Source organism: Scyliorhinus torazame, chromosome 7 (assembly GCF_047496885.1).
Source record: "Scyliorhinus torazame isolate Kashiwa2021f chromosome 7, sScyTor2.1, whole genome shotgun sequence".
NCBI lineage: Eukaryota > Metazoa > Chordata > Chondrichthyes > Carcharhiniformes > Scyliorhinidae > Scyliorhinus > Scyliorhinus torazame.
In genome coordinates, this window is record NC_092713.1 from 35,660,108 (window position 1) to 35,682,983 (window position 22,876).

At 47.7% G+C, this 22,876-nt stretch overlaps 1 protein-coding gene across 3 annotated transcripts in view; it reads left to right on the top strand.

Moving 5' to 3' along the window:
• Nucleotides 1–22,876, top strand: part of LOC140426141 (choline transporter-like protein 3) — a 117,427-nt gene that overhangs the window by 76,514 nt on the left and 18,037 nt on the right. For all 3 annotated transcript variants that reach the window (XM_072510545.1, XM_072510546.1, XM_072510547.1), the window contains exons 9-12: nt 4,816–5,002; nt 11,272–11,437; nt 12,840–12,996; nt 19,084–19,167. In XM_072510545.1, the coding sequence (XP_072366646.1) occupies nt 4,816–5,002; nt 11,272–11,437; nt 12,840–12,996; nt 19,084–19,167 (594 nt within the window). The remainder of the gene's footprint in view (nt 1–4,815; nt 5,003–11,271; nt 11,438–12,839; nt 12,997–19,083; nt 19,168–22,876) is intronic.

A 22,876-nucleotide genomic window follows, 5' to 3' on the forward strand; every position in this document is an offset into this window, starting at 1 on the left:
CTTATATATTATTCAGTATAAACAACATCAGTTTATTGAATAATAACCTCTGTCCCCTGTATTTTGTTTCCAGGAAGTTCTGTTTGTCAATGTAAACTGTACTTATAAAAATAACGACACTATTGCACATGGAATCATTTTGGCGTTTTATTAAAGTGGCTGTACTACGATTTATTTTAACAAATAGGCAAAATGGATGGCTGGGTTCAATTCTGCTTTTAAAGTAATTTCCATTTTATACTTGGCTCAATGATAGTACTTGTGATATCTTTGCAGGACAGAAAGACGTAGAACACACACATTGATCTACCACCCAACTGAACTAGTTTAATCCAGTTTGACTTGCATGCATCAATACACAAATGACCACAAGAAGGTGCTGTTGCAGGATTCTCAACACTGAGACAGAAGGTCATGGGTTCAAACCCCACTCTAGGAAATCATTGACTTTATAGTCTAGGCTGATACCGTAGGTGTTCTACATATTCTTGAGGTGCAATCCTTCAGAATAGTTGTTATTCAGACCTTCATCTGCCTTGCCAGGTACATGTAAATAAAATCCCATATCACAACTTGAAGATGTAGTGGAAAGCTTTCCAGGTGAATTATTCCTCAAATGATAATTGTCCCTGTGGTGTGTGTGTGTGTGAAAGAAGGGTGTGAGTGTGTGTGTGAAAGAAGGGTGTGAGTGTGTGTGTGAAAGAAGGGTGAGTGTGTGTGTGTGAGGGGGGTGAGTGTGTGAGGGGGTGAGTGTGCGTGTGAGAGAGGGGTGAGTGTGTGTGTGAGAGGGGGGTGAGTGTGTGTGTGAGGGGGGTGAGTGTGTGTGTGTGAGGGGGGTGAGTGTGTGTGCGTGAGGGGGGCGAGTGTGTGTGTGTGAGGGGGGCGAGTGTGTGTGTGTGAGGGGGTGAGTGTGTGTGTGTGAGGGGGGTGAGTGTGTGTGCGTGAGGGGGGGCGAGTGTGTGTGTGTGAGGGGGGCGAGTGTGTGTGTGTGAGGGGGGCGAGTGTGTGAGAGAGGGGTGGGTGTGTGTGTGAGAGAGGGGTGGGTGTGTGTGTGTGTGTGAGAGAGAGGGGTGTGTGAGAGAGAGGGGTGTGAGAGAGAGGGGTGTGTGTGTGAGAGGGTGTGTGTGTGTGTGAGAGGGTGTGTGAGAGAGGGCGTGTGTGTGAGAGAGAGAGAGGGGGGTGTGTGTGAGAGGGGCAAGTGTATGTGTGGGAGAGGAGTGTGTGTGGGAGGGGTGAGTGTATGTGTGGGAGGGGTGAGTGTATGTGTGGGAGGGGTGAGTGTATGTGTGGGAGGGGTGAGTGTATGTGTGGGAGGGGTGAGTGTATGTGCGGGAGGGGTGAGTGTATGTGTGGGAGGGGGTGAGTGTGTGTGAGGGGAGTGAGTGTGTGTGTGAAGGGGGTGAGTGTGTGTGAGGGGGTGAGTGTGTATGAGAGAGGAGGGTGTGTGTGTGAGAGAGGAGGGTGAGTGTGTGTGAGAGAGGAGGATGAGTGTGTGAGAGAGAGAGGGTGAGTGTGTGTGAGAGAGGAGGGTGAGTGTGTGTGAGAGAGGAGGGTGAGTGTGTGAGAGAGGAGGGTGAGTGGGTGAGTGTGTGAGAGAGGAGGGTGAGTATGTGTGAGAGGAGGGTGTGTGTGTGTGAGAGGGGCAAGTGTATGTGTGTGAGAGGAGTGTGTGTGGGAGGGGGTGAGTGTGTGTGAGGGGAGTGAGTGTGTGTGAGGGGGTGAGTGTGTGTGAGAGTGGAGGGTGAGTGTGTGTGAGAGTGGAGGGTGAGTGTGTGTGAGAGAGGAGGGTGAGTGTGTGTGAGAGAGGGTGAGTGTGTGAGAGAGGAGGGTGAGTGGGTGAGTGTGTGAGAGAGGAGGTGAGTGTGTGTGAGAGAGGAGGTGAGTGTGTGTGAGAGAGGAGGGTGTGTGTGTGAGAGGGGCAAGTGTATGTGTGAGAGGAGTGTGTGGGAGGGGTGAGTATGTGTGGGAGGGGGTGAGTGTGTGTGAGGGGGTGAGTGTGTGTGAGGGGGTGAGTGTGTGTGAGGGGGTGAGTGTGTGTGTGAGAGAGGGGTGAGTGTGTGTGTGAGAGGGGGTGAGTGTGTGTGAGAGGGGGGTGAGTGTGTGTGTGAGGGGGGTGAGTGTGTGTGTGAGGGGGGTGAGTGCGTGTGTGAGGGGGGTGAGTGCGTGTGTGAGGGGGGTGAGTGCGTGTGTGAGGGGGGTGAGTGCGTGTGTGAGGGGGGTGAGTGCGCGTGTGAGGGGGGTGAGTGTGCGTGTGAGGGGTTGAGTGTGTGTGTGTGAGGGGGTGAGTGTGTGAGTGTGTGTGTGTGAGGGGGTTGAGTGTGTGAGAGAGGGGTGGGTGTGTGTGTGTGTGAGAGAGGGGTGTGTGTGAGAGAGGGGTGTGTGTGAGAGAGGGGTGTGTGTGAGAGAGGGGTGTGTGAGAGAGGGGTGTGTGAGAGAGAGAGGGGTGTGTGAGAGAGAGGGGTGTGTGAGAGAGAGGGGTGTGTGAGAGAGAGGGGTGTGTGAGAGAGAGGGGTGTGTGAGAGAGAGGGGTGTGTGAGAGAGGGGTGTGTGAGAGAGAGGGGTGTGTGAGAGAGAGGGGTGTGTGAGAGAGAGGGGTGTGAGTGTGTGTGTGTGTGTGTGTGAGAGGGTGTGTGTGAGAGAGAGAGAGGGGTGTGTGTGTGAGAGGGGCAAGTGTATGTGTGTGATAGGAGTGTGTGTGGGAGGGGTGAGTGTATGTGTGGGAGGGGTGAGTGTATGTGTGGGAGGGGTGAATGTATGTGTGGGAGGGGGTGAGTGTGTGTGAGGGGAGTGAGTATGTGTGTGAAGGGGGTGAGTGTGTGTGAAGGGGGTGAGTGTGTGTGAGGGGGTGAGTGTGTATGAGAGAGGAGGGTGAGTGTATGTGAGAGAGGAGGATGAGTGTGTGTGAGAGTGGAGGGTGAGTGTGTGTGAGAGAGGAGGGTGAGTGTGTGTGAGAGAGGGTGAGTGTGTGAGAGAGGAGGGTGAGTGGGTGAGTGTGTGAGAGAGGAGGTGAGTGTGTGTGAGAGAGGAGGTGAGTGTGTGTGAGAGAGGAGGGTGTGTGTGTGAGAGGGGCAAGTGTATGTGTGTGAGAGGAGTGTGTGGGAGGGGTGAGTATGTGTGTGAGGGGGTGAGTGTGTGAGGGGGTGAGTGTGTGTGAGGGGGTGAGTGTGTGTGGGAGAGAGGGGTGAGTGTGTGTGTGAGATGGGGGTGAGTGCGTGTGAGAGGGGGGTGAGTGCGTGTGTGAGGGGGGTGAGTGCGTGTGTGAGGGGGGTGAGTGCGTGTGTGAGGGGGGTGAGTGCGTGTATGAGGGGGGTGAGTGTGCATGTGAGGGGGGTGAGTGTGTGTGTGAGGGGTTGAGTGTGTGTGTGTGAGGGGGTGAGTGTGTGTGTGTGAGGGGGTGAGTGTGTGTGTGTGAGGGGGTTGAGTGTGTGAGAGAGGGGTGGGTGTGTGTGTGTGAGAGAGAGGGGTGTGTGTGAGAGAGGGGTGTGTGTGAGAGAGGGGTGTGTGAGAGAGGGGTGTGTGAGAGAGGGGTGTGTGAGAGAGGGGTGTGTGAGAGAGGGGTGTGTGAGAGAGGGGTGTATGAGAGAGAGGGGTGTATGAGAGAGAGGGGTGTGTGAGAGAGAGGGGTGTGTGTGAGAGAGGGGTGTGTGAGAGAGAGGGGTGTGTGTGTGAGAGGGTGTGTGTGTGTGTGTGAGAGAGGGTGTGTGTGAGAGAGAGAGAGGGGTGTGTGTGTGAGAGGGGCAAGTGTATGTGTGTGATAGGAGTGTGTGTGGGAGGGGTGAGTGTATGTGTGGGAGGGGTGAGTGTATGTGTGGGAGGGGTGAGTGTATGTGTGGGAGGGGTGAGTGTATGTGTGGGAGGGAGTGAGTGTGTGTGAGAAGGGGGTGAGTGTGTGTGAAGGGGGTGAGTGTGTGTGAAGGGGGTGAGTGTGTGTGAGGGGGTGAGTGTGTGTGAGAGAGGAGGGTGAGTGTGTGTGAGAGAGGAGGGTGAGTGTGTGTGAGAGAGGAGGGTGAGTGTGTGTGAGAGAGGAGGGTGAGTGTGTGTGAGAGAGGAGAGTGAGTGTGTGTGAGAGAGGAGGGTGAGTGTGTGTGAGAGAGGAGAGTGAGTGTGTGTATGAGAGAGGAGAGTGAGTGTGTGTGAGAGTGGGGGTTGAGTATGTGTGAGAGAGGGGGATGTGAGAGAGTCATGTTTATGTGAATGTGAGAGAGACAAAAAGGACAAAAGGTAAGGCTTAAGTTTAATATAAAAAGATAATGTTAAAATTATTACCCATTCCGAAAGTGGGTCCTCCTTCCAGGGGTTAACGATAAGGGGCCATAGAGTCAGAGAAAAGTTCAGCCCATCTTGCCCATGCCAGCCCGAGGACCCCTAGGTGCCCTTTCCAATCCCAGCTTCCTGCACCCCGTCCACAGCCCTGTAGCTTAGAGCAGATTTTAAAAAGAGTTTAGGGTCTCTGCCTCCACCACTAACTCGGGCAGCGAATTCCAGATTCCCACTACCCTCTGCGTAAAAAAATTCCTCCTCACGTCCCCTCTGCACTTTCTGCCACTTATATTGAATCTATGTCCCCGGTTCTAGAATTCTCTACCAAGAGAAACTTTGGGAGACCCTGACCCATTACATTTCTAACTTCCCTCAATTCTGATGAAGGACTAGCAGCCTGAAACATTAACTCTGTTCTCCCTCCACCGCTGCTGTCAGACCCGCTGAGTATTTCCAGCGTTTTCTCCCTTTATTTCAGATTCCCAGCGTCCTCCGCATTTTGCTTTTGCAGGCTTTTTTCGAGTTCTTTTCCTGACCGGTTTATTGTCCCCGCAGGTAATCCTTATCGCCTTGACCTTGGTGATGTGGAAAAGGATCGGTCTGACCATTCAGCTGTTTCGGATCACCAGTAACCTATTCAGCAACGTTCCTCTCTTACTTTTCCAACCAGTGTGGACCTTCATCATTCTCACTTTATTCTGGATCTACTGGGTGGCCGTACTTCTCAGTCTGGGTACTGCAGGTGAGTGACTGTAGCACTGATACCTGTGCGTTGGTACTAAAACCATTTGAGTCTGGCAAATCAACCCAAAATATCCAAGTGAGCTTGAAGAAGTGTTTTCCGAGAATGTTAAAGAGCAGTGTGAAATTTCCAGCGAGTCGGACGAATTGTTTTCCTATGTGGGACCAGTGGTAATATAACTGGGCTTTCAGAATGTTTTAGAATACGGAGAGCACCTCGAGGCTCGATTTTACAGGTCGACAGCACTAAAGTGGGAAGCACTTTGAGGAATGGTGGAGGCTTCTTCAACCTACAATTGTATCCCGACTTTCCGACCACTGCTTTCTCAATACCTTATTTACTGCCTCAAAGAACAATACAGCACAGGAACAGACCCTTCGGCCCTCCAAGCCCGTACCGGCCACAATACCAACCTTTGCCAAAACACTCAGTGCTTCCCTGTGCTATATCCCTCTATACCCTTCCTTTTTTTATAAATTTAGATTATCCGATTCTTTTTCTCCAATTAAGGGGCAATTTAGTGTGGCCAATCCACCTACTCTGCACATCTTTGGGTTCAGTAAGAAGTCTTACAACACCAGGTTAAAGTCCAACAGGTTTGTTTCAAATCACTAGATTTCGGAGTACTGCTCCTTCCTCCTGCCTTCACCTGAGGAAGGAGCTGCGCTCCGAAAGCTAGTGATTTGAAATAAGAACATAAGAACATAAGAACTAGGAGCAGGAGTAGGCCATCTGGCCCCTCGAGCCTGCTCCGCCATTCAATGAGATCATGGCTGATCTTTTGTGGACTCAGCTCCACTTTCCGGCCCGAACACCATAACCCTTAATCCCTTTATTCTTCAAAATACTATCTATCTTTATCTTAAAAACATTTAATGAAGGAGCCTCTACTGCTTCACTGGGCAAGGAATTCCATAGATTCACAACCCTTTGAGTGAAGAAGTTCCTCCTAAACTCAGTCCTAAATCTACTTCCCCTTATTTTGAGGCTATTTCAAACAGGTTTGAAATAATCCTGTTGGACTTTAACCTGGTGTTGTAAGACTTCTTACTGAGCTCACCCTAGTCCAGCACCAGCATCTCCACATCATCTTTGGGTCGTGAGGGCGAAACCCACGCAAACACGGGGAGAATGTGCAAACTCCACACGGACAGTGACCCAGGGCCAGGATCGAAGTTGGGACCTCGGCGCCGTGAGGCAGCAGTGCTAACCACTGCGCCACCATGCTGCCCCTCTATACCCATCCTATCCATGTGTTTGTCAAGATGGCTTTTGAACGCCGTTAATGTATCTACTTCCACAACCTCCCCTGGCAACGCGTTCCAGGCACTCACCACCCTCTGTCTAAAACACCTGCCTCGCTCAATCCTGGTGATTGACCCCTCCACTCTGGGAAAGAGTGCCTGCCCATCCACTCTATCCATGCCCATCCACTCTATCCATGCCCATCCACTCTATCCATGCCCATCCACTCTATCCATGCCCCTCATAATCTTGTAGACCTCTATCAGGTCACCCCTCAACCTTTGTCGTTCTAATGAAAATAGTCCGAGTCTATTCACTGTGCCGCCCTTTGGGTTTGGAATAGATTTAACCTTCATCTCACTCACCCTCTCTGAGCAAATCTGATCTAGATCCATGAATTAGCTTAATTTAAAGAAATCCATTAGGATGCATTTGGGACTCATGAAGTTGAAGAATATACTGGGCAGCGGGACATTTTCTCTTGTCCCACTTTTCAAACATATTATCAGTGTAAAGAACGGGCAGACAAGTTGTAGCTGAGACAGCGGCAACTTCCTCTTGTCCGCTATGATCACGTCCTGAAATGAGAGAGTGTTTGTTGATCTGATACTGGGATATCCTAGCACAATGCAGACTAATAGATGTGGACAGCTAATGTTGCAAAGTAGTGGGCGGGATTCCCCGGCCACTCAGCCGCATGTTTCTCGGCGGCGGGAGACGGCATGCCGTTTGCTGCCGGCGGAATTCTCGGAATACCCATTGAAGCCTCCCATGCCGCCAGGAAATCCGGGGGAGGGGGGGGCATGTGCGGCGGCGGCACCAGCGAATCATGCTGTCAGCAAATGGCCGGAGAATTCCGGCCAGTATCTATGAGGAGACGCGTTAGAATTGCTTAAGTTGCGGGTGGCACGGTGGCTAGCACTGCTGCCGAGGTTCGATCCCGGCCCCGGGTCACTGTCCGTGTGGAGTTTGCACATTCTCCCCGTGTCTGTGTGGGTCTCACCCCCACAACCCAAAGATGTTCCACGCTATTGCCCCTTAATTGGGAAAAAAGACTTGGGTACTTCAAATAAAAAATAGAATTTCTTAAGTTTCATTCTTATGCACTGTAAATTCTAGGATTCTATGATTGATTATGTGGGATGGCAAAAGGTACATGGCACAGAAACAGGCCACTTGGCCCATCTGGTCCAATCTAGCGTTAAAGCTCCACTTGAACCTCCTCCCATCTTTCCTCATCTAAGTCTGCCATTGTAACCCTCTATTCCCTTCTCTCTTGGCAGCTTGTCTAATTTCTCCTTAAATACACCCATACTATTAGCTTCCCTGTGGCAGTGAGTTCCACTCTCTGGGGTAAATTCCAATTCCAATTGTATTTTCTGGTGACTATTTTATATTGATGGCCTCTAGATGAGCTTTTCCCCACAAGAGGAAACAATCTCCCTGTATCCACTCTATCAAAACCATTCAGAATGTTCAACACCTCAATTAGGTCACCCCTCAGCCATTTTGCTCCAACAGAGGCCCAGCCTGTAAGGCCTGGCCCATCAAGTCTGCACCGACCCTCTGAAAGAGCACCTTACCTGTGTCCAATTCCCCGCCCTATCCCGTAACGCCACCTAACCTACAAAACCTGAGGAAGGAGCAGCGCTCCGAAAGCTAGTGACATCGAAACAAACCTGTTGGACTTTAACCTGGTGTTGTAAGACTTCGTACTGTGCTCACCCCAGTCCAACGCCGGCATCTCCACATCATAACCTACAAAACACAGCTTTTGGGTCCAGAGATTTGAATGCTGCAAGATCCTTTCCTTCTGCACAGTCTCTGCAATCTGCCCCGATACCGGTTATGGCTCTGCCAGCCATGTTAAATAGCCCCCCCCCCCGCACCCCGCCCATCCAGCCCGTTACTGCAAAACCAAACATATCGCAACTGAGCTTCATATGTTTTCCACAGCCCCAGTGCTGTCAACTATGGGGTCAACCACGCAAACTCCACTGTCTAAGGTGGGCCCTCCCCACCAATCCTGCCCCAGTCTCTGACTTCCACCCTCTTCCCCCTTCCTGATGCAGAGATACCTGATCCAGGGTCGCGGTCTTTATCGCCTAGTCCAGGCTAACCGTCCCCAGCGCATGACCCCATTCTGATGCAGCCATCTGATCTGACCTTGCAGCCCCCAGCCCAGGCCCCTGATCCAATTGCACACCTAAGCCAGTCTCGAGGTACCACTAGCTCTGTTCTTGCTTGCTTTGAGATGCCCCGCTCGCCAAAGAGCGGAGCATCTCAAAACAGCCGACTTTATGCTTCAGGATTGATACTAATATTTGGGGATAAAATAAACCCCAATGGCTGGAGGTAGAACAACACTGTGAAATGTTTGCTCAGTATGTTTGTTGCAATTCCAATGCTTGTGTCTGGGGTAGCCTTTTGCCAAAACTTTTTGTTTCTTGCCTTATGACATTTCATTCTTTGGATATCTATGTTTGTTCGAGAGTTCATTTTGGTGCAAGGAAGCCGTTTACAGATATTCATCTTGGTTATTTTTTAGCATTTTTAAATAATACAAGACCCTCGCCCCTGGACATGCAATGGCATTACCATCACTGAATCCCCCACTATCAACATCTTGGGGCTTTCATTGAATAGAAACTAAACTGGACTAGCCATATTAACACTGTGTCTACAAGAGCAGGTCAGAGGCTAGGACTCCTGAGCCAAGTAACTTACCTCCTGACTCCTCCCAAAGCCTGTCCATCATCTACAAGGCGCAAGCCAGGAGTTGAATGGAATACTCCCCAATTTCCTGGATGACTGCAGCTCCAATAACACAAGACGTTTGCCACTACCCAGGGCAACAGACATACGGGAACTCCACCACCTGAAGGCTCCCCTCCAAGTCTCTCGCCATCCGGACTTGGGAATATAGCGCTGTTCCTTCACTGTCGCTGGGTCAAAATCCTGGAACAGCCTCCCTAACAGCACAGTGAGTGTGCCTACACCACATAAGCTGCAGCGGTTCAAGAAGGAAGCTCACCACCATCTTCTCAAGGGCAATCAGGGTTGGGCAACAAATACTGGCCGAGCCAGCGAAGCCCACATCCTGTAAACATGAACTTAAATAAAGAAGGCAATCTGATGTACACGGAAGAGGAAAAGAAAGAGCACATTCCCATGGGGATTTGGCCATTTTGTTTTATTATTGTACGGCTTGATTTTCTGTATTAAAGCTCGACATTTTCATCCAAATCGTGTTAATATTGTCATCCAGCTTACATGTCAGCCTTGAGGGTAAACACAGCCCATTGACGTATAACATTTTCTAGTTTTAAAATCAATATTTGATCTGTTTTCTTTTATGTATTGGCTTGGCTTGGTGGTATTCCTTTCTCTCAATCTTGCCTTGCTCAAGCATTTAGCAGAGCATCAACTTGCCTGCCTCAATTCATATAGACCACAAGATGGCGTCTATGTACTACCTGTCAAAAGCTGCACGTGTTGATTTTTAACAGACACGGCCACTGAGATTTCAGCAGATCAGAAAAATGACCATGATGTGTTGAAGTATAATTATTGCCGGTAATTTTATACATTATCCACTAGTTATTAATTAACTAGCTAATTTGCAATGGGATTGTGCATGAACATAAATAAAGTACCATTTTGTGCTTCTCTCCTCCCCTCCCTCGCTCCCTCCTCCTCGCTCCTTCCTCTCCTGTATTGCTCCCTCCTCTCTTTCCCCTTCTCCTCTGTATCGCCCCCAGAAGGAAAACGAAAACCAATTAAACTTGGGAAATCACTGGGACTGGTTCCTACGTGAGTTCCATATTAAAAGGCATTGCAAGACTAGGACCAGCCATTTTCCAAGAGTCACATTGACCTCGAAACGTTAACTCTGTTTCTCTCACACAAACGCTGCCAGCGCTCAGCACTTTCTGTTTTTATTTCCTACATTTTGCGATCTTTTCCTTCGCCCTCTCTCTCTCTCTCTCCCCGTTGCCTGAACTGCTTTTGCCGTTTCGTTGTGCAAATGTGGAGAATCAAATTCTGCCAAATCGGACGACAGGTAAGCTCCACGCTGAGGGGGTTTCCGATCGTTAGAACAATCTTCTGTCTTCAATAAGGCTTATGCAAAGGACAGTCAACATTTCCTGCAGACGCTACCATCACCTCACCTCCCCCCCCCCCCCCCCCCCCCCCCCCCCCCAACCAAATCTCCCTCCCACAAATGAAATCGATATCATCTGGATATTGGTATGAATTATTTTTTTTTTAATTCATTCATGGGAGGTGGGCATCTCAGGCTGGGCCAGCATTTATTGCCCATCCCTAATTGCCTTTGAACTGAGTGGCTTGCTAGGCCATTTCAGAGGGCAGTTTATTGCTGTGAGTCCGGAGTCACATGTAGGCCTGACCGGGTAAGGACGGCAGATTTCATGAAGCAGATGGGTTTTTACGACAATCGACAATAGGCAGCATTAGACTTTTAAATCCGAATTTTTATTCAATTCAAATTTCACCATCTGGGATTCGGACCCGGATACCCAGAGCATGATCCTGGTTGTCTGGATTACTAGCCCAGCGACCACAATACCACCGAGCCACTGCCTTCCCCAAAATACTTCATATGGATTTTTTGTTTGCAACCCATCCACACAGCCCTCCTTCAGGCTGTTGAAGGAGGTGTGCAATGGTCCCTCTGGGATTCCAGTGCATGGACATTTTAATCGCTGAATGTACTGCCCAGTAACTACAGTGGTGTATTGTTTTTGATGGTTCGGAATAGATGTGTAGACTACTTTACAATTCAGCTGAGATGTTACTTTTTAAACTTGAATGTTTTGTTTTACATTTGCCAACTCTCAACGTGCAAATGCAGACCCGTCCTCGGTTTGAAGGAAAAATGAGATTTCCTCACCTGGGATTTCCATCGGGAGGGAGGAAATGTGACGGTCAGCGGGCTGTGTTCTCCGGACGTTGCTGTTCCCGTATTTCACGTTCCCCTTTCTTTTTAATCTTCCTTCCAGGTAATGCCTATGTGACGGCGGACAATCTGGTTGAGTACAGACCACTGTCTGGAATACGGTACATGTGGTGGTACCATGTGATTGGACTGATCTGGACCAGCGAATTTCTTGTGGCCTGTCAGCAAATGACAATCGCTGGTGCTGTGGTGTGCTGTTACTTCAACAGGTAGGAGTTTGCTAGCAAGGCCCGCCTGAAATGGGAGCAGGAGTAGGCCATTTGGCCTGTTGAACCCGGTCCGCCATTCAATAAAATCATGACTGACCTGACGGCGGTGTGAACTTGACCCCCCCCCCCCCCCACCCCCCCAAGAACCCTTTGGCTCCCTACTCAATCAAAATTCTCTCTAACTCGGCCGTGAATATATTCAATGATACAGGCTCCGCTGCTCTCTGCGGAAGAGAATCCCTAAAGACCAATAATTCCTCCTCATCTTCGTCTTAAAGCCCATCCTGTCCCTCCCCCGCATCCTCCTCGTCGGACGAGGCCTGGCTTTCAACCCCCTCCTCCAGCATGACGTTGCCTTCTGCTGCGCAATGTTGTGGAGGACGTAGCAGGCCACATCTTCAGGATGCCACTCAACCATGTCCCTGGTCGCTGCATGGACGTTGTTGTAGCGGGTCTGTGGTCTCCAGATAGGCGTCATCAGCCACGACCACAGCTGATAACCCCTGTCGCCCAGGAGCCAACCCCTCACCTGGGGGTGCACCTCGAAGATGGCAGGAACCATCGAGTGTGCCAGGATGAAGGCATCGTGCACACTATCCCAGGTATCGGGCACAGACGTGCTTGATGTGCAGCTCATGGTCACACACCAGCTGCACGTTCATTGAGTAGATTCCCTTTCAGTTTGTGAAGACCGGCCTGTCATGAGCTGGTGCTCGTAGGGGGACATGTATTCCATCGATCACCCCCTGGACCTGGAGCAGCCCAGCGATGGTGGTGAACCCCGCTGCCTGGAAGGATCCCGTGGCGTAAAGGTTCAGGGTGACCCTTACCTTGATGGCCACCGGGAGCGGATGATCTCCCCCATATCCTCGCGGTTCCAGGTGCGCCATGACGCTGCAGATATGCCGTACAGTCTCCCTGCTCAGCCGGATGCAACGACAACACGTCCGGTCTGGCAGATCCTCAGCGACAGAAGCTGTCGGTACACCAGGCCTAATGTGGCGCCTCCTTCCCGCCTCCTCCTCGGCCTGTTGGGCGGCCAGCTGTCCATCCTCACCAGCTGGCTCCTGTTGGGGCAAGCTCCTGGTCTGATGGGTCATCCCCGAGCAGCTCCTGCTTGTACAGCCTCAGTACATCCCCAGTGCTGCGGCAGCTAGCCCCCCCCCCCCGGTAAACTAGCAATTCTCCCTCTCTTCCCCCTCCCACAACTCCGGCACCCACTAAAGCAACTTCCCACCGAACACAGCAGCAATTGAACCGGTTGGGATTGTCTGGCTCAGTACCACACTGGGTATGTTTGAACACTCTGGTGAAGTAGCAATGCTCATGCTTTCCTGTCTTAAGCACCTTTTATTGCTGGGGAGCTCAGTCTTATAACATAATCACTGAATTCTTTCCTCAGGGACAAAAATAATCCGCCCAGCTACCCAATCCTCTCCTCTGTTTCGAAGCTCTTTAATTACCATCTGGGAACGGTTGTTAAGGGCTCGTTTATAATTACATTTGTCAGGATTCCACGGATCGTTCTTCTGTACGTTCACAGTATTCTGAAAGGAAAGGTAAGATAAGGAACAGGGCTGGGATTCGTTTCGAGTCCTTCTGATGTTTTTCGAGAAAACTCCTGTTTAAAGTAAAAGTTTTCTAACCCGTGACAAACAGTAATGTATTTTATTGAAGTGCAATTTACAAGGTTCGTGTGAGCCATGTATAAAACCACGTTGGATCCAGTTAAATTCAGCTGCTTAATAATAGGTTATGTTGTCTTTGATTCAGAATGCCTTTTTATCCAATCCATTCCTGTTCCAGTAATTGAATATGTCTGTGAGATCAGTTATTGATTGCCGACTATTAAAGCTGAGGGACTGATGGCTGCTGATCATCTTGTGGACTGTTTCTGCATCTGACTAGTACGCTGAGATGGGTTTCAGAATGCCCTCTCTCACATCTTTACAGTAAGGGAGGAATATTCTGAAAGTGAAATGAATCTTGGATCGGATGGGACCGCTCCTACAGACAGCAGTAGAGGAGTGAATGTGCAGGATATCTCTGGGGGGGAGATTGTAATTGCTGTCGATGTGAGACCATGGCTGAGTGTGTTCTGATTTAAATTATGTACAATCACGTGTAACAACGTAGTTGGAGGGCGGCACGGCAACGCAGTGGTTAGCACTGCTGCCTCACGCCGCTGAGGACCCGGGTTCGATCCCGGGCCCTGGTCGCTGTCCGTGTGGAGTTTGCACATTCTCTCCGTGTCTGCGCGTGGGTCTCACCCCCCACAACCCAAAGATGTGCAGGGTATGTGGATTGGGAAAAAAAAACAATTGGGTACTCTGAACTTATATTTAAGAAAAGCAGTTCGTCGGTCAGGATTCCATTGCCAGTTTGCATCATTTTCTCTTGTTTTCCTTTTCTGATACTTTACAGTTTTGAAAACGAGTTCCCCAGACTTGCAGCAACAACACAGAATGTGATTGGTTAATTCTTCATTGTCCGCCAACCCACGCACACACACACACGCACACACACACACAGTTCATCCTGTGGACGCATTAACAACCAGGCAAATATACTTAGATCATTCCAATTTTCCACATTCCATTTGTCTGCCATGTGATGCTGTGAAAAGCATTATAGTTTTGGCATGTGATGGTGATGGTTTCAGAAGATGTTAGCCACTCGCATGACAGTTTTATGTGGTCGAAGCTATTGAGTCATTTTTTTAAATTGGCAAATATGAGGTTAGTTAAAATAGGCCACAAAAACGACCCCCCCCCCCCCCCCCCCCCACCCCAGGCCCCCTCGGCACTTTGTGACATTGTGACATTTCCTGAGCCACCTCCCTGCTCCAGTTCTTCTCTCTCATCTATTTCTCACTGACAATCTTCATTACAGCCTCTGCCTGCAAACTTCTCTGTATATTTATGATTACCCCCAGTGCTCCAGTTCCTTTAAGTTTCCTGCCCTTTGATCTCTTGTGAGTATAAGTATCTCTCCCTTGCCTCAAGGTATTTCTTTTCCTCCTACCACTTAAATAACCCTCGAGAATTTTTAACTGTTGATAATGGTATCCCTACCTTTTCCGCTTACTTGCTGGCTTTGGTGGTCACCATGAGGACTGACTGTACTTCTCCATTTCTCAGGCTGCTTGGTTTACCTTGAGTTAGCAAGCAGCCGATCTGATCCCAGAGATCCAGTTAATCAACCCGATGTTTTTTGTCCACAGCCCCAGTCCTACCTTTTACACCCTAACTGCCTCCTCACTGCTGACTGCACAGACAGGTTTGTTCATTACAGAAGACGCTGAAAATTCTGGGCTTTTGCTCTTGGTCCGACAGGGCTGACACAGTGGTGCTGTCCGTCGGAAATGTTCGACCGTCCACCTAGTGCTGTTGGGTAGGATGCCAGATTACGTAGCCGCCTTCTCTTGCAAAATACATCCTGCGGACAGCATTGAACTGGGCTTTCATCTCCTGCCAGGTACAGAGCACTTCTGTCTGCTAAGGAGTGTCAAACATGGCCCTCGTCACATCCACAGGATACAGTATGCTTATCCATTTCCACAGACCCCAAACCCGGAGTTCGGGCTGCAGTGTTCAACTGCGGTCACGCTTCCATTTTGACTTTTCAATCTTTTCATTCTTGGCTGCCACAAAGGCTGAAAATTTGGTGGAAACATTTTTTCTCAGACTTATTTTTTTTTGAAAAAGGCTTCAATTTTTTTCAATCCCCAGGTCAGTGACCTTACACTTCAGCAGTTGTTCAGCCCCCTTTGTCGCACTCCTTATACAAGCATCAGGCTGTGGGGGTGAATAGGAGCATAGAATTCATGGATTGACTTTGCAAATCTGCTGAGACCTGCTCATTGCAAGGGTTGCGCACTCTGAGTCTCACACAGTGGTCCCAGGAGCTATCTAACTGGCTTCCTCCAATCGGTCATTTTAGCCAACTGCGATGGTCTTTAGGAATTCATTGCTACTTTTCCCGGATCCAGATGCCGCTCACCCTCTTCTGACCAACTATCTGTGCGATTAAAGTAACTCATGACTTATTTAAAATTTAGTGTACCCAATTCTTTTTTTATCTGAATTAAGGGGCAATTTAGTGTGGCCAATCCACCTCCCCTGCACATCTTTGGGTTGTGGGGGTGAGACCCACGCAGACACGGGGAGAATGTGCAAACTCCACACGGACAGTGACCCGGGGCCAGGATTGATCCGGGTCCTTGGCGCCGTGAGGCAGCAGTGCTAACCACTGTGCCACCCCAGATCGCACCCTATTTGTCTGTTTCCATAGCTATTTACTCCTGGAACAGGTCGCTAATCTGTCACCAAGGGGATTATAGCTTCAAGGGTCCCACTCCACATCAAGTATTGTTGACCAGGGATCTCTCCCGCCCTTAGCACCAGCCATTAGAGTGTTTGGAAGGATTTTTGCAGGTTGATGCTCAACCTGTTTGACCGCATTATGTGGATAGGGTGGAGGTGTGGGCTTAGGAGGGTGCTCTTTCCAAGGGCTGGTACAGACTCGATGGGCCAAATAGCCTCCTTCTGCACTGTAAATTCTGTGATTCTGTTATGAACACATCTTCCTTAGCCATCCAGTCCTGGGGTGGGATTCAAACCTGGAGCCTCTGACTCAGGGGCAGGGATGGTTCCCACCATGCCACAAGACCTCCTTGCAGATTAGTCATATCTGCTTCATAACAGATTTGATCAGACACCTGGATGTAGCTCTGTGCATTATTTCTGTTAATCCACAACTAGAGCGGATAAAAGTAATTCTTTTGAAAAGAAGTGGCTGCTGATGTTTTCTTCCCCTTCCAGCCGATACCCCATCAAACTGAAAATGTTGAACATGTTCTTGTATTTGTTTGTACGTTTTCCTTTAAAACTCTCCTTTCCGATGTTGCAGCTTTTAACCTATGTAAAAGGATAACTGTTCTTTTGTCATCCAACTGTAACTTTGTTTAATGACCCTAGTTACTACTATTCATTGGCTGTTGAGCACTTTGAGCCATCCTGTGGTTGTGCAAGATTCTTTGCAAAGGTTTGAGTCTGTTGGGTGTGAAAGGCGCGATACAGACACAAGTCTTGGCAAAATCTTGGAAAGGTTTATAAGAGATAGGGTGTATAATCATCTGGAAAGGAATAATTTGATTAGACATAGTCAACACTGTTTCGTGAAGGGTAGGTCGTGCCTCACAACTGAAATCCATACACACCACATCAACTGCTTTACCCTCATCCACCTGTTTGGTCACCTTCTCAAAGAACCTTATTGAGTTCTTTGAGAAGGTGACCAAACAGGTGGATGAGGGTAAAGCAGTTGATGTGGTGTATATGGATTTCAGTAAAGCGTTTGATAAGGTTCCCCACGGTAGGCTACTGCAGAAAATACGGAAGCATGGGATTCAGAGAGATTTAGCTGTTTGGATCAGAAATTGGCTAGCTGGAAGAAGACAAAGGGTGGTGGTTGATGGGAAGTGTTCAGACTGGAGTCCAGTTACTAGTGGTGTACCACAAGGATCTGCTTTGGGGCCACTGCTGTTTGTCATTTTTATAAATGACCTGGAGGAGGGCGTAGAAGGATGGGTGAGTAAATTTGCAGATGACACTAAAGTTGGTGGAGTTGTGGACAGTGCGGAAGGATGTTACAAGTTACAGAGGGACATAGATAAGCTGCAGCGCTGGGCTGAGAGGTGGCAAATGGAGTTTAATGCAGAAAAGTGTGAGGTGATTCATTTTGGAAGGTATAACAGGAAGACAGAGTACTGGGCTAATGGTAAGATTCTTGGCAGTGTGGATGAGCAGAGAGATCTCGGTGTCCATGTACATAGATCCCTGAAAGTTGCCACTCAGGTTGAGAGGGTTGTTAAGAAGGCGTACGGTGTGTTAGCTTTTATTGGTAGAGGGATTGAGTTTCGGAGCCATGAGGTCATGTTGCAGCTGTACAAAACTCTGGTGCGGCCGCATTTGGAGTATTGCGTGCAATTCTGGTCACCTCATTATAGGAAGGATGTGGAAGCATTGGAAAGGGTGCAGAAGAGATTTACCAGAATGTTGCCTGGTATGGAGGGAAGATCTTATGAGGAAAGGCTGAGGGACTTGAGGCTGTTTTCGTTAGAGAGAAGAAGATTAAGAAGTGACTTAATTGAGGCATACAAGATGATCAGAGGATTGGATAGGGTGGACAGTGAGAGCCTTTTTCCTCGGATGGTGATGTCTAGCACGACGGGACATAGCTTTAAATTGAGGGGAGATAGATATAAGACAGATGTCAGAGGTAGGTCTTTACTCAGAGAGTAGTAAGGGTGCGGAATGCCCTGCCTGCAACAGTAGTGGACTCGCCAACACTAAGGGTATTCAAATGGTCATTGGATAGACATATGGACGATAAGGGAATAGTGTAGATGGGCTTTAGAGTGGTTTCACAGGTCGGCGCAACATCGAGGGCCGAAGGGCCTGTACTGCGCTGTTATGTTCTATGTTCTAAGTCTTTTTTTCTTGGCTCAATTGGTAACAACCTTGTCTCACCACACAAGGTTGTGGGTTCATGTCCCTCTCCAGGGCTTGAGCACAATGTCAAGGCTGGTACTCCATTGCAGTACTGACGGAGAGCTCTGCTGCCAGAGGCGGAAGAGACGTTAAACCCAGGGCAGGTGTTCCCCACTGGGGTGGATGTAAAGGACGCCATGGCAATATTTTGAAGGAGATCGGGGAAGTTCTCCCCAATAACTCGGCCAATGTTTATCCTGCAATCAACGTCACAGAAAGAATTATAGGTCATTATCATACTGCTGTCTGTGGGAGCTTGCTGTGCACAAATTGGCTGCTGTGTTTCCTACATTTCAACAATAACTACACTTCTAAAGTACTTCATTGGCTATAAAGCACTTTGGGACTGCCTGTGGTCGCGCAAGATTATTTAGAAATGCAAGGCTGCCTTCCTTTCGCTGATGATACCCTTCCCGGTATCCTCAAGGTGGCTATTCCCAAACTAATCCTTCTCCTGTATTATTTTGGCGATCTGTTCTGACCAGTTTGTTAGATCCTTGTCGCTGTTATAACTCACTTGCCCTTATGTGGTGCTTTCAAAACTTGTGGAAGCAGCTGCCAAGAAATCATAATAATAATCTTTATTGGTATCACAAGTAGGCTTACATTAGCACTGCAATGAAGTTACTGTGAAAATCCCCTAGTTGCCACACTCCGGCGCCTGTTCGGGTGCACAGAGGGAGAATTCAGAATGTCCAATTCACCAGACGAGCATTAGGCGAGTTCTGGCCTAACCCATCGTTAACCAGCATGACTTTCCGTTTGACCACTTTACCTGTGAGCTTGCTGCCTATGTTTTGCACCTCTGCATCTCTATTCAGGTATCTCCAACGCCCGCTTGGCAGATCCTAACACTGTAATAATTCATTTTCTGTTGTAATATTTTGAGCCTCAGCGGTTTCCTGAATTATGGCCTTGGCTCTGCATCTTTAGTTTTTCAATTTAAAAAAAAAGGGGGGGCCTGGGTGTATTGCCATCACAAACATAAAAGAAAGGTTTGAAAGAATAATGAGCAGGAGTAACATTTGGGCTGCAAATGTACTGGATTTGACAGAATGTTTGGATTTGATGGACTGTTTTGCTCTCTTTTAGGAAAGTACTTGTGCCAGATGTCTGGCTAAGTGCTGTGCGTGCTGCCTCTGCTGTCTGGAAAAGTGGCTGCGATTTTTAAACCAGGTACTTCACTTCTGTAATAGCTACAAGTGGGGATTGCACAATGAGTGGGATTGTAAAGGCTTTCCACTTGGGTACAGCAGCAGTCAATGTGGGAAGGTGATGGGATCTGAGAATATTACTACCTAGACATGAGAAAGACACTTAAAAAAGTCTGGATGTGATTCTGACATTAGCAATACAATTTTAACAAGGAATATAAATTCATAAAGTTTCAAAGGATGGTAGTAAATCTGAACCATCAGTGACACCGTCATCTGTCTTCCCAAAAGTAGGGAATTAATGCTGAAGCTTTATAAAGCTCTGGTTAGACCACAACGAGAGCATTGGGTCCAGTTCTGATCCGCACATTTCAGGAAGGATGTGAGGGCCCTTCAGTATGGAAGATTTAACAGAATGGTTCCAGGGATGAGGGATTTTAGCTACAAAATTAGGTTTGAGATGCAGGGGTTGTTCTCCTTGGAGCAGAGGAGGTTGAGCAGATATTTGATGGAAGTGTACAGCAGACAAAGGAAAGCTGTTCCCAGTAGCTGATGGTGCAAGTGCTCCTTCTACAGGTGCCATGTTTTACGATGTTGTCGATCACAGCTCTCCAAACTCCATGGCCCTTGGTATCAACCAACATCTTGGTGTTGTTCTCAAATCTTTATACCAGCTCTGCTTCTTAAACTGTCCGTGTATTTCCTCCTTCGTCTTCCTCTTGCTCTGCCACAAGTGCCACAGGACACAGATATATAAGTTTTTGGAAAGAGATACAGGGGGAAAGTAAGGATGAATGTTTTAAGGAGTGGGTGATAATGATTTGGGATTTGCTGCCTTTGAGGGTGGTGGAAGCAGAGATGATCAATGATGTCAAAAGGAAATGGGATGGGCACTTGAGGGAAATAAACTTCAGAGATACAGGGATAGAACGGGTGAATGGGACCGACTGGATTGCTCTACGGAGAGCCAGCATGGACTCAATGAGCTGAATATCCTCCCGTGGCACACTTGCTCTATATGATCAAGCAGTGACAATCTTTGCCAGGGAGTCGAGGTTTGTTGGTATTCTGTAGACCATCCACCTGGTTCACTAAACTCCTTTAGAGAAGGAAATCTGCCGTCCTTACGGGGTCTGGCCTTCATGTGACTCCAGACCCCAGCGAGGTGATTGACTCTTAGCTGCCCTTTGAAACTTTTGAGCAAGCCACTCCGTTCAAGGGCAATTGGGAATGGGCAGCAAATGCTGGCCTTGCTAATGACCCTGATGACTCATGAAAGAATTAAAAGAAAACATTTCCTGCAGTGCCAATCTCCTTGGAGCCTGATTATTTAAATGAGCTTCTCTTCCAGTGTGTTGGACATATGTTGAATGTGACAAATAAGCAATCAGTCACACTACGCCGTTCAGTAAAATTTTCAAAATAACATTCTAAGAGTACAAGCTAGTTATGGAAAGAGAACTACAACCCTCCTAGTGAGTTGAGTGACTAAACAGTGGAATAAATGGCCTTTACATTTTCCCCTTACTCTATCATAACTTGTTGTAAGTTACGTTGGAATAAATGCAATAACTTTAAATTAATTGCTACATCAAACAGTTCTTTATACTGCTGCCTCACGGCGCTGAGGACCCGGGTTCGATCCCGGCTCTGGGTCACTGTCCGTGTGGAGTTTGCACATTTTCCCCGTGTCTGCGTGGATCTCACCCCCACAACCCAAAGATGTGCAGGGTAGATGTATAGGCCACGCTAAATTGCCCCTTAATTGGAAAAAAATTAATTGGGTACTCTTTTAAAAAAAAAAATAAAAAAAAAATTTTTTTTAAAGCAGTTCATTCTAAAGTCCCATGTGTCAATCTATTTTTTTGCTTGGTTTAAAAAGTATGGCGTGATCGAATGGCCTCGCCGCGCCCGACTCAGCAACACAACGTCGCCGTTAAATCTCGTGAGTGGCCTCTCGGATCGCCTTACGAGATCTAACTAGGTAAGTGCGCCCTCAGCCGACTGTTACTCACCGAGGCCACAAAAAATGAAGAGTCCTGTTTGATAGCGGGGTCATCCTTGGGGCTGAAGGAGCTGAGAAACACCCCACTTTAAGCGCCCAAAACTGGACTCTGTTTTTTAGGGGGTTAAATCTCACCCTATGTTTGTTTCTTTAGCTACTAGTTTTTGTTTTCTATGAAACTTTTTAGGTATCAATATTGTAGCATGCATGCAGTTGGTTTTTACAGTCTGGGGAACTTGGAGGGTTTGTTTCATGCCTCTCACCTAAAGAAGGGAGAGGAGAAACTAGCTGCAGTCTCTTCCAAAATGCCTCGCACGTGTCTGAGGCACACCTTTTGTCATGTGAGAGTACCTTTAAGAAATGGGTGGTTTTATAGAATAACTGTCGTGAGAGTACCTTTAAGAAATGGGTGTTTATTACTGCAGTGATGTCAGAGTGCGGGTGGAGCTGGACTGCCTGTCAGCTTTTAGTTTCACTTTGAGAAAAGCTTGGGTGTGTCTGTTTTTTTGGTTTCCTTTTAGTGTTGGAGCTGCAGGCTGCCACAGAAGGTGTAATGTTGTTCTCTCTGCCATGTAAAGACTATCTCTGGATCATTTGGTGAATTTAGAGTGATAACTGTTCTCAGTAGTGAATTTAAACCTGATGTGCTTCTGTTAAAAGTTTTTTTTTAATGTCTTATGGATGTTAAAAGGAAAGTTTAAGGATTACTTAGTGTTGTATTCTTTGGGGGTTGTATTTGAATTGATGGTTGCTAAATGTATGTTTTTAAAAGGTTAGCTTGAGTTCATAGAATGAACGTTATTTTGCTTTAAAAATAACTTTTTGATTTCTGTTGTACCACACCTGTAGAGTGGGTCGTATGCTCCCCATACCACAATCTAGTAAAAGTCGTGGGTCAGGTGAACTCCATGATACACTTTGGGGTTCTCTGAACCCTGGCCCAGAACACTTTCAGATGGCTACTATTGAGCAACACCTTATCAATTTAAATAGTGGTAAACAAGCCTTGTCCTTCAGTCAGTCTTTGTCTCTGTCGTTCTCCAGCAAACATGTGCTTAGCTTGTGGGGCTGGAGCATGGACATTGCTTTTTGATTGAAGTGTGTCCGACTTCAAGGCCAGGTGCTTTTATCTGTTGGTTGTACAGTGCGCAAGCGGATCGAGTTATCCACTTCTGCTATTCATGGTCGGGAGAAACCAGTCTTAATGGGAGAAGATCAGAGTTTTCTCGCAGGGTCAGAAAGGTCAGGGGAAAGGGGAATCATTTGGATGACAAAAGATGGAAAACTACTTTAAATTTTAAGAACAAAATCAGATGCTTCACTTTTAATGGTTAGTCTATTTTTTTATGATCTACTTCCTAAAAGCAAAAAAAATCTGAAAGTAAAACTATTCATTTCAATCTTTTGATATTTTTTAAGATGTCCTTTTACCAGATGAATTTTAACTTTAAAACCAGCCTTTCCATATTTTCCTTGTTTAAAGACAATACTTTTTTCTTAATCTGTATTTTAAACTAATTAGGATTATTCTCATTATCTTAATTTCTTAAAAATTAAAGCACCCATTAATTTTACAACAAGTTTTTCAAATGCTTTTCTTTGCTGGCCTCTTCTAATTGCCTATCCATATGTTATTTTGCACGTCAGTTGAACAGTGAGGGTTACATTGCTGCGGGTGGCATTTGTGTTCCCAAAGAAGGGGTGAGAGGAATGAATGCATCAAACG